This window comes from Poromitra crassiceps (assembly GCF_964638095.1).
Source record: "Poromitra crassiceps genome assembly, chromosome: 15".
Classification (NCBI taxonomy): domain Eukaryota; kingdom Metazoa; phylum Chordata; class Actinopteri; order Beryciformes; family Melamphaidae; genus Poromitra; species Poromitra crassiceps.
The window spans coordinates 5,726,615-5,742,653 of NC_139634.1; the positions used below are offsets into that span (position 1 = coordinate 5,726,615).

At 43.5% G+C, this 16,039-nt stretch overlaps 2 protein-coding genes across 4 annotated transcripts in view; both read left to right on the plus strand.

Moving 5' to 3' along the window:
* The first annotated feature begins 343 nt into the window (after positions 1-343).
* LOC310789831 (protein FAM53C-like) lies at positions 344-7,915 on the plus strand. Its single transcript, XM_083651523.1, has 5 exons — positions 344-378; positions 2,933-3,174; positions 3,276-3,336; positions 3,418-4,277; positions 6,444-7,915. The coding sequence occupies exons 2-5, from the start codon at positions 3,091-3,093 to the stop codon at positions 6,693-6,695; spliced, it is 1,257 nt and encodes a 418-aa protein (XP_083507649.1). The 5' UTR covers positions 344-378; positions 2,933-3,090; the 3' UTR covers positions 6,696-7,915.
* A 581-nt stretch (positions 7,916-8,496) lies between these two features.
* ctbp1l (C-terminal binding protein 1-like) overlaps positions 8,497-16,039 on the plus strand; it is a 43,037-nt gene continuing 35,494 nt past the window's right edge. For 2 of the 3 annotated variants that reach the window (XM_083651526.1, XM_083651524.1), the window contains exons 1-3: positions 8,497-8,567; positions 9,697-9,751; positions 11,683-11,814. In XM_083651526.1, the coding sequence (XP_083507652.1) occupies positions 11,754-11,814 (61 nt within the window). In that variant the 5' untranslated portion in view covers positions 8,497-8,567; positions 9,697-9,751; positions 11,683-11,753. Of the gene's footprint in view, positions 8,568-9,676; positions 9,752-11,682; positions 11,815-16,039 lie in introns of those variants that run through there. The other variant, XM_083651525.1, reaches the window with a different exon arrangement.

A 16,039-nucleotide genomic window follows, 5' to 3' on the forward strand; every position in this document is an offset into this window, starting at 1 on the left:
ATAAAAACATATTCATAATATGTTTGTATCCGTGACTTGTTAACGCCTATGTTGCTTTATTCAGGAAGAGGAGAAGAGCGCTCGATTGTGGGCGTTAGGGGAAACAGACATAATAGTTACACAAATATGCCTAAAATATAGAACGTTGTTTTCAATTAAGAGCACATTAATGAATTGCATACTGATTCATATATATTTACTGCTATAACAATTAGTATTATTAAGGGTTAAGGTTAAAATTGCGATTTTTGTTCTGGACATAGTATTTCTAACCCCTCTGTATTGGTATCGTCCAAACGGTATAAATACTCGGCGAAACTGCTTTCCGTCCTGTGCACTGTGTGCAGCTTTCGGTTGCTAAGGAAACACGGAATGCAGGTAATACATCAGGACAGCTGTAGCAGGCTGGCTTGCAAGCATCGTCAACTAGCTAACGCTACAGCCATTTAGAGATATATTATCAGACCCGTCGCTCTAGTAATAAACGTCCTGTCTCATATTCTAGTTTTACGAATAGTGGTCGCAACTTGGTTGAATGACAACATATTAACCAGTAGTAAACAGGCCTAATGTTAGCAGGCTAATCCTAGCTATTCGTGCACTTGTTAGCCTACCAGCCAGCTAACGTGGGTTAATGTTACTCGGGCTGCATCATGTTGCTGAGCTAACTGTCTAACTTAGCCTACCGGCTAATATTTTAACGCGATATCTGATTTAGCCAGTGCATAACGTTGAAAGTAACGAGTCATGGCACTTGACTGTGATCACTATTCGAGATGAATGCAGTTGTCCTACAGCTAACGTTAGCTAACACAGATTTGTATTGCCTGACGGGCTGCTAACCTTAGTTGTTTTCTGGATTTGATCAGGTTTTGATTGATACAAGGGCAACCTGCACGCCACAGCCTTACAATGCTTTGCTAGCTCACGCACTCGCCTGCCAGCATTGAAGGGTCTTCTTCAGCAATCGACCACTCTTCTCATTAAACCTGATAGATTTATAGTGTGTTTTGTAATCTCGAATTACCCATCAATTATCACATTGACTATGTATCTGATGTATTACACACACATAAGAAAAATAGCAGCTCCCTTTTTAATCTAAAACCTCAGTTTATAGGCCAGATGTAATGGTGACTAAAGTTAGAATCAGCTGTTTGTGTGAAAGCTGTGCTTTCGACTGATTCTGAACACAGCACACATTTCTTTGGATAGGGTTAGCTCTCCCTTCGACAATGCCTCAGTGGTTTGCTGCACCATGATGTTTAGACAACCTCTGTACCAGTTGTGAAGCATGGCTGGAGTCTCATGTTGAAGTAGTTGTGCTAACACTAGCAGCACCATGCTTGCCACAAGGAGGAAGGCCCTGAAGGCCACATCTGTGACTATCATCAGCAAGTGTTGAAGAAGAGAAATCTCGTCAGTTCTAAAGGCTAGCAACTTCAACATCCCCCAAGCTCTGTCATTCAAATTAAGATGGCCATGATGCTGCATAATTTGAAGCAGTGGGTAGAGTGAGTTTATACATTTCTGTGTATAGTTTCAGTAGGACATGTACATTTGTGTGCACAAGCACTTTATAGAGCAGTGCAAAGGTTGAAACTTGGTGCCAGGGTGTTGTATAGGGGCCGGTGCTCCAAGGGTGTGTCTAGATTCAGTAACTATTATATCTTAAAAGCCATCGCTGTGTTATTTGCATACAAAGTCATGTCTGAGGAAGGTGTGTGAATGAAAGGGGACACCTGGACATGTGTCATGTGGTCCATAGCTCACTGGACACATTTTGGATTTTTGCCCTGTTCATTTTATGTCCCTGAGACGACATGGTCACTTTCATTTTCTCTTTTGTCCTCCCTTGAAAAGCAACTATGCTTCAGCCCCTATTTAGCCCCTTCATTTTTCACACACTTCCCCCACCCTTCCTCTCTCCCTCTCTCCCTCCCCCTCTCCCTCTCTCCCTCCCCCTCTTCCTCTCTCCCTCCCCCTTCCATTCTCCTCAACAGCCCTCCCTCCACACAAGGACTTGGGGGCTCTTATCACTTGTTGTTAATTGGACCCAATTTGGCTTTGATTGCTGTGCTATTCTCCCCAAGTTTTCAGTTGGGTCCAACAGTACTTTGTGTTCATTGCAAATGTACACTATGCTGTGTTTGCACATGCTACATGCTGTCCAGACAAACACAACATAGTTCTGTTCATCCACTCCACTAGGTGTGCACGATGGAATGTGAAGTGTTCTTTGTTCTGTGCCTCCTAGCCACCATGTGTGTTCTGGTCTCTGCCTTTGTAAGTGAACTTCTGCCACTGCCTTTCATGTGTATGAATGTGAGGCAGCACATAGATCACATAGATCCTATAGATCCTATAGATCACATAGCCTTAGTCTCATATAGCAACGTGCTGCTGCTCACCAGACTAGTCAGCAAAAGACTCTCTGTTCCTCCTCCTCCTCCTCTGTCTTTTTTCTCCCTAAACTAGAATGGTGGTAGCATTATTTCAGAAGTCCACATCAGTAGTAACTTAGCCTATATCATGCTTCTGTCAAACACCTGATATTCAAGATATTTTTTATTTTTTATTATGTGTGAACACATGTAGATAAATATGGAATATGTATGTATACATTATGTAGATACAGTATGTGGGTTATGTCTGTATACTATGCATGTATGTATATCATATAAGTTTGTTGTATTATTGTATTTTGTATTATTGTATACGCAAATGTTTTTAATGTTAGCTCTTCTAAGATTAGCCAATATGAGCTAAAAGATAACCAAATCAAAGCCCTGATAGCTATATTATAGGCATTTTATTATTTTATCACTGTTCATTGAAATGTTTTTTTTCCTATATTTGGCCAAATTCAGCTGGTACATTTCATACTGATGCCTACTTGTCTTATCTCCATCCTTCTACTGTTCCTCTCTAGGTGGCGTGAAGATGATTGTGGCATAGTGAGAGAGTGGGTCAGTCTGGCCGGTTGAGGTGCCCGAGGAGACGCCACAAACCATGCCGGAGTTCTGACAAGACCAAACCACCTGTAGTCCTCCTCATCTTCATGTCTTTCCGTGGGTCGTAGCTACAACTATGGTGACACTTATCACAGAGCAGCTGCGTAAGCAGAGTTTGGAGGAGCCGTATCACAAGGCTTTTTCATTCAATGTGAATGTGGTGAGTTGGATACAAAAGTCCTTCTTCTTACCCCTTTGACTTCACTTGACATGAAGGGATTCTACTGTTGTACTTGACTCATGATGTTGCTGCTATTTCAGTCACTGCCTGCAGTGGGTTCCAGTCCCACAGTCTCATGGAGTGCCTATGGATCCACACAAGGTAACTTCATTGAATGTGACCTATGCTAACTGGTTAGTTAGGATATCAATCACATTTTTTTTTATCTCTTTGCATTCCCAGAGAGTGGTTTGGCCATGCACCCATCATCCAAGGCCCACCTTCTGGATGCTTCCTCTTGCCTGGACCCCCTATGGCCCCCTATCCAAGTTGGAGAACCTCTCCACAGACCTGAAGTTCCCAGCACATCAGTCACAGACATGGCCTTCCAGAGCTCCCCTCCACCCCCGCCCCCTCCTCCGAAACGCCACTGCCGCTCCCTGTCGGTTCCGGAGGACCTCTCTCGGTGCCGCTCCACCTGGCGCCCGAGCGCCTCCAAGGTTTGGACCCCTGTCAGACGCAGCTGCCACAGTGGAGGCGTGGCCAGTTCAGGGTGCGGAGCCGGCTCTCTGCCGCTCTGTGGCCCTAGCTCCTCCCTCACCTCCTCCTCCCTGCACTCCTCTTCCAGTCCTACTTTCTTTAGCTTGGCACTGTCCTCTGACTCCCCGCTGCCATGGAGCTTCCCCTGGGACCCGTGTGACACGCTGAGGGGAGCCTGCTCTACCTTCTTCCCCGCCCCCTCCTCCTCCTCCTGCTCCTCGTCCCCGGCCCCGCTGCTGCGGCGCCGCTTCTCGCTCTCCCCTGTGCACGTTCAGGACGCCTCTGTGCTGCTCCTGCACCCCCTGCAGCCCTCCTCCTCCTCCTCCCCTGCTTCTGCTTCTGCCCTGATCCACAGCTCTTCTGCTATGGAGCCCGCCGCCTCTTCTGCATCTCCCACCTCGGCCTGCAGCACGCCGTCGTCCTCCAGGCGCGTCCTGCGGCCGGTCCTGCCGCGGTGCCACTCTCAGCCCTGCGACATGCGCAAGCCCCGCTTGAAGAGACGCCACGACCCGGACGTTCTGCCCTGCGCCAGGCCGGGCCTGGACTTCAGCAAGATGACCCAGGTGAGCAGGACACTCCATAAGCAATCAAGGGAGCTACTGTATAATGCAGGGGTGCCCAAACTTTTTTGACCCAACATCTACTTTTCAAGTAGCCAGCCTCCCGAGATCTACCAGTCCAGTTTCAACATCGCAAACGCACACACATCGTTTCCAGCCTGCAGTAACTAACCTCACAACACTTTCTCGTTGTCCCACAACCACTTGACATTAGAGCTGTGCATCTTCACTGGCCACATGATTCGATTCGATTACGATTCAGAGGGCTACGATTCGATTCGATTACGATTATCGATGCATCTTAAATCGATGCATCACTTTTTCCCCCAATACATGATTTATTTTTTCTCACTTTACAATACAATTGCATTGTATTATGATCCATAATTAAAATAAACAACTGCATGTACTTCCATTATATTTTATTTTATTATAAAAAAAAAAAAAAAAAAAAAAAAAATCCCCTCAATGCCATGCGATCTACCACACTACCTTCCGCGATCGACGTATTGGGCACCCCTGGTATAATGGTTCCAGCTGAGCTGCTTCATACTTGTGCATATTATTTTATGTTCTCCCCTCCCCCATTTTCTCCCCAATTGTACTTGGCCAATTTCCCCCCTGCTTCTCCACCCTCTGCCGATCTGGGGAGAGTTGTAGACTAGCATCATGCTTCCTCCGACACATGCGCAGTTGCCAGCCGCTTCTTTTCACCTGACAGCGGGGAGCTTCACCGGCAGGACGTAGCACGTGGGAGGATCGCTACTCCCACCAGACCAGTTCACTTCTGCCCCGAACAGGCGCCCGACCGACCGACCAGAGGAGGCGCTAGTGCAGTGACCAGGACACGCGCCCTTAATCCGGCTTCCCACCCGCAGACACAGCCAATCGTGCCTGTATGGACGCCCGACCACGCCTGGAGGTAACACGGGGGCGCGAACCTGCGACCCTCGTGTTGGTAGGCAGTCGGTGTCCAGAGGATTATCAACAGTCAGGAGCAGCAGGTCTGGATGATTTTCTCTGGGCCTTGGAGAGCAACAGGAGGCCCTCAGTAGCACCCCCATCCCCCACAACCCCAGCAGCTCAACACAGCTAAGCTCAACCCCCCACGCCCCCACACCCCCACGCCCCCCCACACTCCCATGCCCCCACACCCCCACGCCCCCACGCCCCCACACCCCCACGCCCCCCCACACCCCCACGCCCCCACACCCCCACACCCCCACACCCCCAGCTCTTCACTCCTCTCCTCTCCTCACAGACTGCTGTTTATGTTGGGATCATTAGAGAGAAGTGGGCCTCTGGTTCCCTGACCCCCCCCCCCCCCCTCAAACCCCCCTCGCACCAGTGACGCTGAACATTCCTGTCTGTACTCAGACCCGTGCAGTCAGGCCTGGGTTCTGAGGTGTGTGGCGATTCATCCCATTGTGTGCGTATTTGGGTTATGGCCCGTTCCTTTCAAACTGGGAAATGGGAATGTGACGGGTTCAAAGGTCATGAGCTCCGACGGCGCCGTCGCCGCTGCTCGTATTTTCTCTCCCAAAGTCGGAGGAGCCTCAGCAGCCACCAACCTCAAAAATCCAAGATGGCTGCTTCGCGCATCAACAGTAATTAAAATCGTATAGTAAATACTGTTTATTAGCACTTGTGTCTTTTTTGTGTCTCGTGAAATCAGCTGCACACACAACACTGTCTAACTTCCATCTGTGTGGACGTGTTACTGCAGTGTTTGTATGTGCAAAATACCAGGAAATGCATTGTTATCAACTGTTATTGCTAACAATGGCTAGCCTGGCTAGAGCTAACCCTGGCTGGTTTCCCGATTGTTTAAATGGAACGTCGACAACTCTGTGGTGACGTCACTCGACCGTGAGATCCTTCGCTCCCAGTTTTAAAGGAACGGGCCATTAGATCTCCTTGTTTCTGTGTTGTCACTCGTTCTAGCCAAGCACATAAACGCTGGACTCTGTTCTCAAATCATCTATCATTTACCAATGAATCACCAGGCACTGCCATCCATGCTGACTTCCTGGTGTTGCTAGACACACACACACACACACACACACACACACACACACACAAATGGTTTGGTGATTCATTTGTTGATCTGATCAGGTGCCTAGTGAGAATGAGCACATGATGTCCATGTCACTTTTCTCTCCTGTGTAGATGGGTCATGGAGAGTTCCTGGGCTGTGGTGCAGGTGGCTGCATAGTTCTGGAGTCTTGCCACGGAGGCCGGCGCTCTGCCTTCTCCCCTGCCGACTTCCTGGGACGGAGCAGCATCGGGCCGCTGAGTGAAAGTGAAGAGGAGGAGGAAGGGCATCAAAGAAAAGGGACAGTAATGTGTGACGGGGGACAGAAGATGGTTTTTGAAAGAGACTGCACAGAACTGGACTTGAACCTTATAGAAGAGAACTGACGGCTCCTCGGTGCGCCCTGTGTGATTGACTGCATTCATCTCCGTGTTGAGCGCACACGTAGGCGATGTGCTCTTCTGGCAAGAGTCCTTGGGAACCTGCTGCCCTCCTAAGGGCACATGTCTGGACTCTTCATAACCAAGAAATAACATGCTGATATGAAAATACTACAATATGATCACGATTGTATCACTTGAACAAGATCACACTTCAACATTTCACAAGAATGTCATAGTGCCTGCCCGTTCAGCACAGCGTAGGAAATTCTGCACACGAGTAAATAAGTGAGTTTACATGCACACAGTATTCTCTGTAATAGTTCAGATCGTTACTTATGTCTAATCGGCATAAGCCGTTTATATGCATCTTGATATCCTAATCACACATAACACTGTATAATGGGAGAAGCAGAATATTCTGAAGATCACCATGGAAATGAATTGCACACGTGGCAAAAGCCAGCAGTAAATGGAATAAGATGTAAACATCAGTATCCCATCTGATATTGGTGTAGCCTAGCTATTTGATTTCGGTTTCTCAATCTGCATTATGACCTTATGAGATGTGCTTAAAATAAGACGGATTGTTTACATGTATAATTGAAAATATTTGATTATCCCAAACAATATAAGAATATGAATCTGCACATAAACAAACTCGCTCGGGGGCAGTTGTTTTTTTTAGGATACATTCCTGAATGCCATGTTATAGCAACAGACCCTCTAGACTCACAGCTACTGTCCTGCATTTAATTGAACCCTGTGGAATATCACTACAACATCAAAGGGAAATGGTGTGCTTTCTTGTACTGCTAAAAAGGAGACTTTTCAATTGCTTGAACATTAATGCATTTCTTGTCAACAATAATTATGGATGATACTGTAAAATTGATCATGCCTTAAGCTTGAAATACAAAGAGCTCTTGCTGTTTTAGTGTTCTGTTCCACGGCCAGACATTTTTCCTGGAATCTCCATATGTGCTGATTCAGATACTTATGAACGGGTGGCACGTGCACTATAAGAGTCAATGGAATACCTGAATGGCTGAATCGATGCTGCAGTTGGTTCCCATAGGGCACAATGTAATAATGTACTGTACAGTGGTTACACATGTTGAGCTGATTCAGTGTGAGTGTATGTGTGATGAAGCCAGTAGCGACGCAGAGGATTTTGGTGGCCTTTCAGAGATGATTTTTAATGTGTTTTCAGATGGAGATATTCCTCTTGCACAATTTGTGTACAAATAAAGTTTAATAGAGAACCACTTTTGTTTCTTTTCTCTGAAAAAGTGCTATGTCTTCTATTGAAAGATTGCCAGATCCCTCGTGAAACATGAACTCTGTTTGGGCAATATTGATTATTGTGACACCTAGTGGTTGATTTTAGCATGACTTGGTGTTTCATGTAAAAATGTATTTCACCATCACCAACACAGTACGAAATACGAATACAACAAACAACAACAAAAAAAGTTCACAAATTAACTTTGAATACGCAGTTATAACAGTAACGATTAATTTAAAGTATTCATAAAAATCAAAATAAATTGTTGTAGTTGGAAATAATCAAGAGTGGGTAAAATGGAAAATAACCCTTTTGGATAGAACAGGAGTTAGTTTGGCAACTGGCAAGAGATAGCGACTTTGTTTCTGTAACTTTCTTGAAGTGTTCAGCATCCTTGGTACATTCACCATTCCGCCGTGTAAGGTGAGGGCGCTCCTTCCAGTCCACTGATGCTTCTTCACAGACGGTCTGACCCCCCATCAACAAGCCACTTCCGACTTTTTCTGATTTCATGGCGATCGGGAGAGAGAGAGGGAACACCACCGACTACACGCACACTGTCTCAGCACTCCTGAAAGAGTTTCACCGGGGTAAATAATCCACCATTTTTTTGCACGATTCAGTCACTGGGGGTAGGGAATGTACTTGAATGTAATTAATAATGCGTCGATCCATGTTTCCCGGTAGAATTATGATCATCTGGTAGTTTTATGTCATACATTCACATTGTAGCGCCACTCGCTGATAACAAATCGGGCGAAATGGGCTCCCCCTCCGCTTGCATCTCACACACGCAGCGGCACGCTAGTGGCGGTGGCTAGCTAACGTTAGCAATGATGCAAACGCACTCTTCATAGTTGTATGGATATATGATCACAATTTGACATCTTTGCTAGCCAGCTAAATGATCGTGGGTTGGTTTGTTTGTATTTAGCGGACGTTTCGGAAGAGTTGTTTTCTTGAATCTGTTCCTTACGTTACAAACAGCAACCGTGTTTGGGTAGCCAACGTTAACAACATAGGCTAGCTACCTAGCTGTGAAACGTTAGCTCGCTTGGCAATTTAAAAGTTAAAACAACTCAGAAGTTACACGCTAAGTGTGATAGTTTTATGGCCTAACGCGACCTAAACATCATTTTGCACTGTAAGTGACTTTGGCATTATCTGCATGAAAGAGACAAATGTGATCCAGAAGCCACTGCAAACCTTGTGATTCTTGTGGCTAAAGAACGGGTTAGCATTAGCGAGATTTGTAGCTAGTTAACGGTATAAGTTGCTAGCTAGCGGCTAGCGGCTCGTGATTGGTATTTTACCTTCAAATGACTGTTGAAATGAAACAGTCATGAACGACATTACACGTAGCAAAGGTGTTGAGATACACTCACACTGTGTGCCGATTAACTATTACTGTTTGAACTGTAAACATTAACTGTAGTAAAGCATGGCTAGCTAGCTACCGGTTTTATTGGTAGAGAAAGAGTTTGTACAAGTATTTGAGCTTCACTAGCTAACCTGCTCACGCTTATGACAACAAACTTATTGGCAAAACTTGTCACTAAACTGACGTTAATCTATATATTAACAAACACGACATGCTACAGTCAATCCTCAGTGCTGTGTGTACAAACTTGCAAACGTGAGGTGGGACAAAACACCTGCAATGTTATCAACTGTATGTTATTTCCGTCTTGTAATGCACTTTTTCCTTGTTTACACTAGTGAAGCAGAGTTGACAACCTGTTTGACACAAAGACACAACGGAATTGTTCTGCTGGTGAGTTTGAAAATATGTATGACCCTTCATTGACATAGAGAGAAGTAGTGGAAGCCCACAGTCACTTGCAATTTGATTGATATGAAGTCCTTTTCCATTCAACATGATCGGTGATGTGCTGTTGAGTCTTGATTCAGGTTATTAGGAGTTATTATCTTACTTAGCTAAATATTTGCATGCGAGTTGACTCAAAACTAGACGTTTGAGGCTGGCTTTACACGGTGAAACTTTCACGCGACTTTAGTTGGTTGAAACTGAGGTGAAACTAAGTTGCAAATGTTTTGCATGGTCTAAAGCTCTCTGCAATGCACTTGAAACTTGTCTGAAACTCAGCTACAACAGTTGCAAAACTCTCAACTTTGTGAAACTAGTTTCATGTAACAGCCAATGTGGCTTATGGCTCCATGATATGATGACACTCCTCTTGAGATGAGAGAGGGGGGGCGTCAGTGACGTATAGGATAGATAATCCCCCCATAGGGATTTCTACAGGAGCCATGGCGTTGGTCGTGATCAGGGGAGGGGGTGGGGTGAGACAACTGCTCCAGTGATGATGAACAGCAGCTGAGGATGATGGCACAAATGTGAGTAATGACGTAGTAGCAAGGGCTCTATATACCACCACCACCGCTTAGGTGATTGGCTCAGCAGATCAGGAGAGACAGATGTCCATAGCTGATTGGATATTGGGAAATGGAGAAGGAACAGTTGTGATGTCACTAGTGATGTCACTCGAGCAATTGTGATGTCACCAGTGATGTCACTCGAGCAATTGTGATGTCATCAGTGATGTCACTCAAGCAATTGTGATGTCATCAGTGATGTCACTAAGGAGTTACACACCCTGAATGACGAGGGGCATGTACGCATGGGGTGCTTTAAACTATGCTGTAGAGGTTAGTCTTCCAGGATTGAAATTCAGTCAAAGACCACACTAATGTGCTAATGTTCTTCCTATAAGAAAGTAACCAGAAGAAAACCTGATACAACATGTCCAAATTTATATTATGTCCAGACTCAAAATGAGATACAAAGATGCAAGTTACAATGAATGAATGACACGCCCCACTTGATCCAGTAATCTACTGTAGCAACAGAGAGAAAAGGAAAAACAATATGACAGATGAAACATTACCAATCACAATATGACAGATGAAACATTAAACCAATCACAATATGACAGATGAAACATTAAACCAATCACAATATGACAGATGAAACATTACCAATCACAATATGACAGATGAAACATTAAACCAATCACAATATGACAGATGAAACATTCAACCAATCACAATATGACAGATGAAACATTAAACCAATCACAATATGACAGATGAAACATTACCAATCACAATATGACAGATGAAACATTACCAATCACAATATGACAGATGAAACATTACCAATCTAGCTCGCTGTTTTAGTGAAACAAGTGTTACATGAGACTTGATTACCGTAGTTTTGAATTGCTTTGGTTAAATGTCAAGTTGCATGAAAATTATGTTTCATGCAAGTTGCACCCTGCAACTAGTTGCCTGAAAGTTTCACAGTGTAAAGCCAGCCTAAGTTATCTTTAAGTCTTTCCAACATGATATTATTAAAGCCAGCCTTAGTTATCTTGAAGTCTTTCCAACATGATATTTTGTCTTGTACTTTGTTTCCTTGTGTCTTATTTTGTTGTATTCTGTATTGCACCATTCTGAGAACAATTTCCTATATTATTCAGTTATTGTTCATTGTCTGCACACAAGTCAATGCCATAATAACATACATTTTATTAGGTACCTTTTTCCTGTCGACCAGTTTTGATTAAAAAAAAAAAACTTCTCCAGAACATTAAGTCATTAGGCACTTACTCTAGGAAATGTAAACATATAAAACAAAAGAAATGTGTAGCTTGACTGACTGTCATCCATTTGTGTTTCCAGGTGTAACCGAGGGGCTGCTTAGCACTTGGATCTGTTAGTTTCTTCTGTCCCAGGTTCAGACTGCTCAGTCTATGGCTCTGATGGACAAACACAAACAAGTCAAGCGGCAGAGACTGGACCGCATCTGTGAGGGTGAGATTTCAACCCTACTCATACACAAAATAAAGGAGTATGGTACTGGGTGGATGCATTTATAAGCAAAGTTATTTTTTAAATGATTATGATGATGATGATTATTATTATAACGTTTATTTATACAGGGGTGTTCTCACTGAGAGCAATGCTCTCTTTATCGGGAGTGGCCTGTTCACATTCACTCACACACCTGTAGCTCGCACGCTCAACTGTTGAGCAATTGTACTCCGCGGAACCCCCGGCCGCCTTATTATAGTAGTTAGATACTGTATGTCCCCCTCTCTCTCATTTGAATGTAACTCATTGACTTTGAATTTGATAGCCAGATAGCCATGGCTTATTGATAACCAGATAGCCATGGCTTATTGATAGCCAGATAGCCATGGCTTATTGATAACCAGATAGCCATGGCTTATTAATAGCCAGATAGCCATGGCTTATTGATAGCCAGATAGCCATGGCTTATTGATAGCCATGGCTTATCAGGGCTCGACATTAACGGATGCCCGGTTGCCCCGGGCAACCCAAAAAAATAAATGGCAACCATTTCTTGGCCTTTGGTTGCCACAGTGGCAACCACGTTTTAACATGTAAAAAAATAAGCAGTAAACAGCAAAATATGCACCCAATACATATTCTTTAATACTTGTGAGTGACACGCTGACATTTTATTGCTGTTCCAATCGGAACGATGTTGCTAATTACCAGAAGGAACCCAGTAGACACGTGCGGTGTGTTTACTCAGGTCAGACACTGCGCGCACACCGGCTCAGCTGCAAGCACACGTTTGATATGGCCAAACAGATATAAGTTGTCTGGCTGTGTGAAACTAATTTTAACCTAGTGTGGTGTCAACTAGGGATGGGCATCGAATTTCGAATTTTCGAATAATCGTTGTTATTATCAAGGTCGACTTTTATTATTGAAATTCGGAAAAAAAAAAAAAAAAAAAATTGAGTGAAATGTTGCATTGTCTCCCCTGATTCTAAGTATAGTCAAATCGCTTGGTTTGAGCAAGTAAAACAATTTTTATAAGCATTTTAAGCAAGGTTTATGGAAAAATGAATGGCGGATGAAATCCCATGAAGAGGGAGAGGGGGTGACTTTGGCACCCCTTTGGCACTCAGACCTGAGCCTACTAAATATTTAATGAACCACTCATGATTGTCAAAACTGTTTTTTATTTTCGAAAATGTCAATGTCATGTAACATGTTCTTTACTTCAGTGGTGCAATGCTTGTTTGAGCTAAAAATCAACAGCAGAAGCTTTTTATATTAATTAATAAAGCCGTAGACCTAGAATCAGGGGAGACAATGCAACATTTCACTCACAAAAAAAAAAAAAAAAAAAAAAACATTTTTAATTTTTTTTACATTTTTATTTTTATTTTCGAATTTCGAATTAAATTCGAATTTGGCCAGCGAATTTCGAATAGTGTTTTTGCTAGAAATGCCCATCCCTAGTGTCAACATCACAAATGAACGAGCAAGAAAGATGATTCAACTGACAGATAACCAGATGAACCGCTTGCACGAAAAAACAATGGCATTTGAGAAAAAGAGGACAACCGTGTCAGGGGAAACAGACCTACTCGTAAACTATGGACTATTTCAGAACGAACAAACAGCGTGCTCCGAGACAACAGCCGTGGCTCAAAGGTGTGTACTTTCATTTGAGATTGGTGAATGTAGGAAGAAGAAGTAAGACCGCAGACTGCGGAATTTCCTGATTACAGAGGTAGGCGAGTCCCTTTATAGTTGTGCGTCGCGGCTAACTGCAAAGTATGCATATTAGATTTCTAATGTAAGTGGACGAGGCGAAGTGCGTCTGAACTGCACGCGGAAACTCTGCGTATGTATTCCACGAGAAAACACCCGCGTGTCATACATACGCACCCCATGAGATCGGGTTGGAGAGAGAGGGGGCGGGCCAAGGCTGCTTCTGGGCCTTTTGGGGCCCCATGCAAAATCTTAGAGTGGGGGCCCCAAACCACTGTCATCATAGTATCCCTGAATGAACATGAATGAGAGGCATAGGCGACTTCATTATCAATAACGCTTTTAATTAATAAATTAAGCACAATATATGAACAATAAATGTAAAAAAATATATGAAAATGAAAGTTCACAAATATTAGTTAAATAAATCCTTTCAGTGCAATGCATTATAAAAACAAAAAATAACTAAGATTTGTTTAGAAAACGAAATTACACAAATTTATTATTATTATCATTATTACTACTACTACACCCGGTGCGCGCACTGAATAGGCCTACTATACTCTAGACCAGGGATACTCAACTTGCTTTGACCGGGGGCCATTTTCGTGAAATGATAGAAGGCCAGGGGCCAGTTAATAAACAATCAATATACATTTTTCTGTAGCGGATTGTATGTTTTTGGGGTGTCAGCCAGAGTTTAGTCTGACAATGTTGTGCACACCGGATAGTTACGGTAGTTAGGTTAAGTACATACATAAGTGCCTGGGTAGCGAGCAGATGGCGGTATTTGACAATTTAGCAGCTAAATCATAGATTATTGAAAGATATTCCATATTCCATACTGAAATGCTATAAGTATTGGGCAGGAGTATTGGCCAGAATGACATGAACATTTGGACACTTATTCAGCGGGTATCTTGCATGATGCGTTCAGGTGCACTGTTTTCTTTTTTGCAATTCCATCGCGGGCCACACAGGGGGCGCCTGCGGGGCGCATGTGGCCCGCGGGCCGCCAGTTGAGTATCACTGCTCTAGACTATTATACTTACTTTTCTGTCACATCGTCATTATTAAGCCGGTTTATGACTGCATAGCATCGTAATTACTCAAAATATAAGGCGACTAAAAATGGCAACCCTATTTTTATTTGGGCAACCAAAAGCTCCTGCCAGGTTGCCACTCCGGCAACCACTTTTAAAAGTGAACATCGAGCCCTGCTTATTATACTTGTGCTGAATAAAGTCTCTGCACACCCAAGTGTATGACAGGTAGGGCTTGGTATCGAGTTTCGATACTTACTTGGCACCGAAATGAAAGCATCGATACTAAGGGGTATCGAAGCCTCCCTTGTCAAACGATACCAATTTTCGATACCAAAACAAAACAGCGTCATTGAGCCTATAAGCATGCGACATGCTTGCACACCGCGCTCTAATACGGCTGGTGATTGGCTGTCATGTAGAGGCATGCAAGAAACGTTACGCCCACTTTAGCCGGTGTGTTTGTTGTGAGCCAGGCGTGCGGTGCGGATATAGTATACAAGAAGTTAGCCACTCAAGCTACTCCTATCCTGGAGTACCATATGGCGAAGATGATGAAAAGCAGGGAAAGAAACAGAAACAACAAGGACTGGTTTCCACAGACAAGAGAAATAATCACGAGGTGGGTCAGCTTACCGCAAGTTGTTGTTGATGTGGTTATCAGATCCCTCAGTCTGACAAATCCATGCATCTGGCTGTGAGTTGTAGCTAGCATTAGATCGTTTAATTAATTGGCGCCGTAACGTTATGCGCAAGCGGGCATTGTGTATTTTTAGCAACTCGTTAACAAACGCTGATGTCATGATAGTTTGTTGAATGTAAATGCGATTCATTTATATTGATAGGCTAGTAAGTGAATGCATGAAGTGGAGCTGTCTCGTCAGATTGGACAAGAATGACGTTCTGTTGCAGCAGTGAGCATTAAACACTGATCTGCAACGCTAGCGTTAGATGTTTAATTAATTAGCGTTAACGTTATGTGCAAGCGGGCAGTTATCACCCATTATGTATTTTTAGCAACTCGTTAACAAACGCTGATGTCATGATAGTTTGTTGAATATAAATGGGATTCACTTTGTGCCATTAAGGCTATATTGATAGGCTAGTCATGCTCAACTAGTCTTCCAAGCATGAAGTGGATCCATCTCATCAGTTTGGACAAGAATAGAGTTCTGTTGCATCAGTGAGCATTAAACACCGATTTGCAACTCTCTGTTTTGCACTGAAAACTATTCCACTGATTTATTTGTTTTACATTTCTTTCCTTTGTAGTACTCCAATATTTTTTGTAGGGACGGCAATAAGTTTAGACAACTTAAAGTTATGTTAAATACAGTACCGTAGGTTTTATTTTTTTCTGCTGTAAAACTTAAGATGGGGGAAAACTAAAGATTTGTAAAATAATTTCAATGTGTAATGCAGTTTTATTTTTGTTCAAATGGATTTTTCTAAAAATTAGT

Coding starts and splice junctions, on each gene's coding strand:
- LOC310789831 (XM_083651523.1), top strand. CDS start 3,091: ATGGTGACACTTATCACAGAGCAGCTGCGTAAGCAGAGTTTGGAGGAG. Junction 3,175..3,275: donor TTTCATTCAATGTGAATGTG/GTGAGTTGGATA, acceptor CTGCTATTTCAG/TCACTGCCTGCAGTGGGTTC. Junction 3,337..3,417: donor TGCCTATGGATCCACACAAG/GTAACTTCATTG, acceptor TTGCATTCCCAG/AGAGTGGTTTGGCCATGCAC.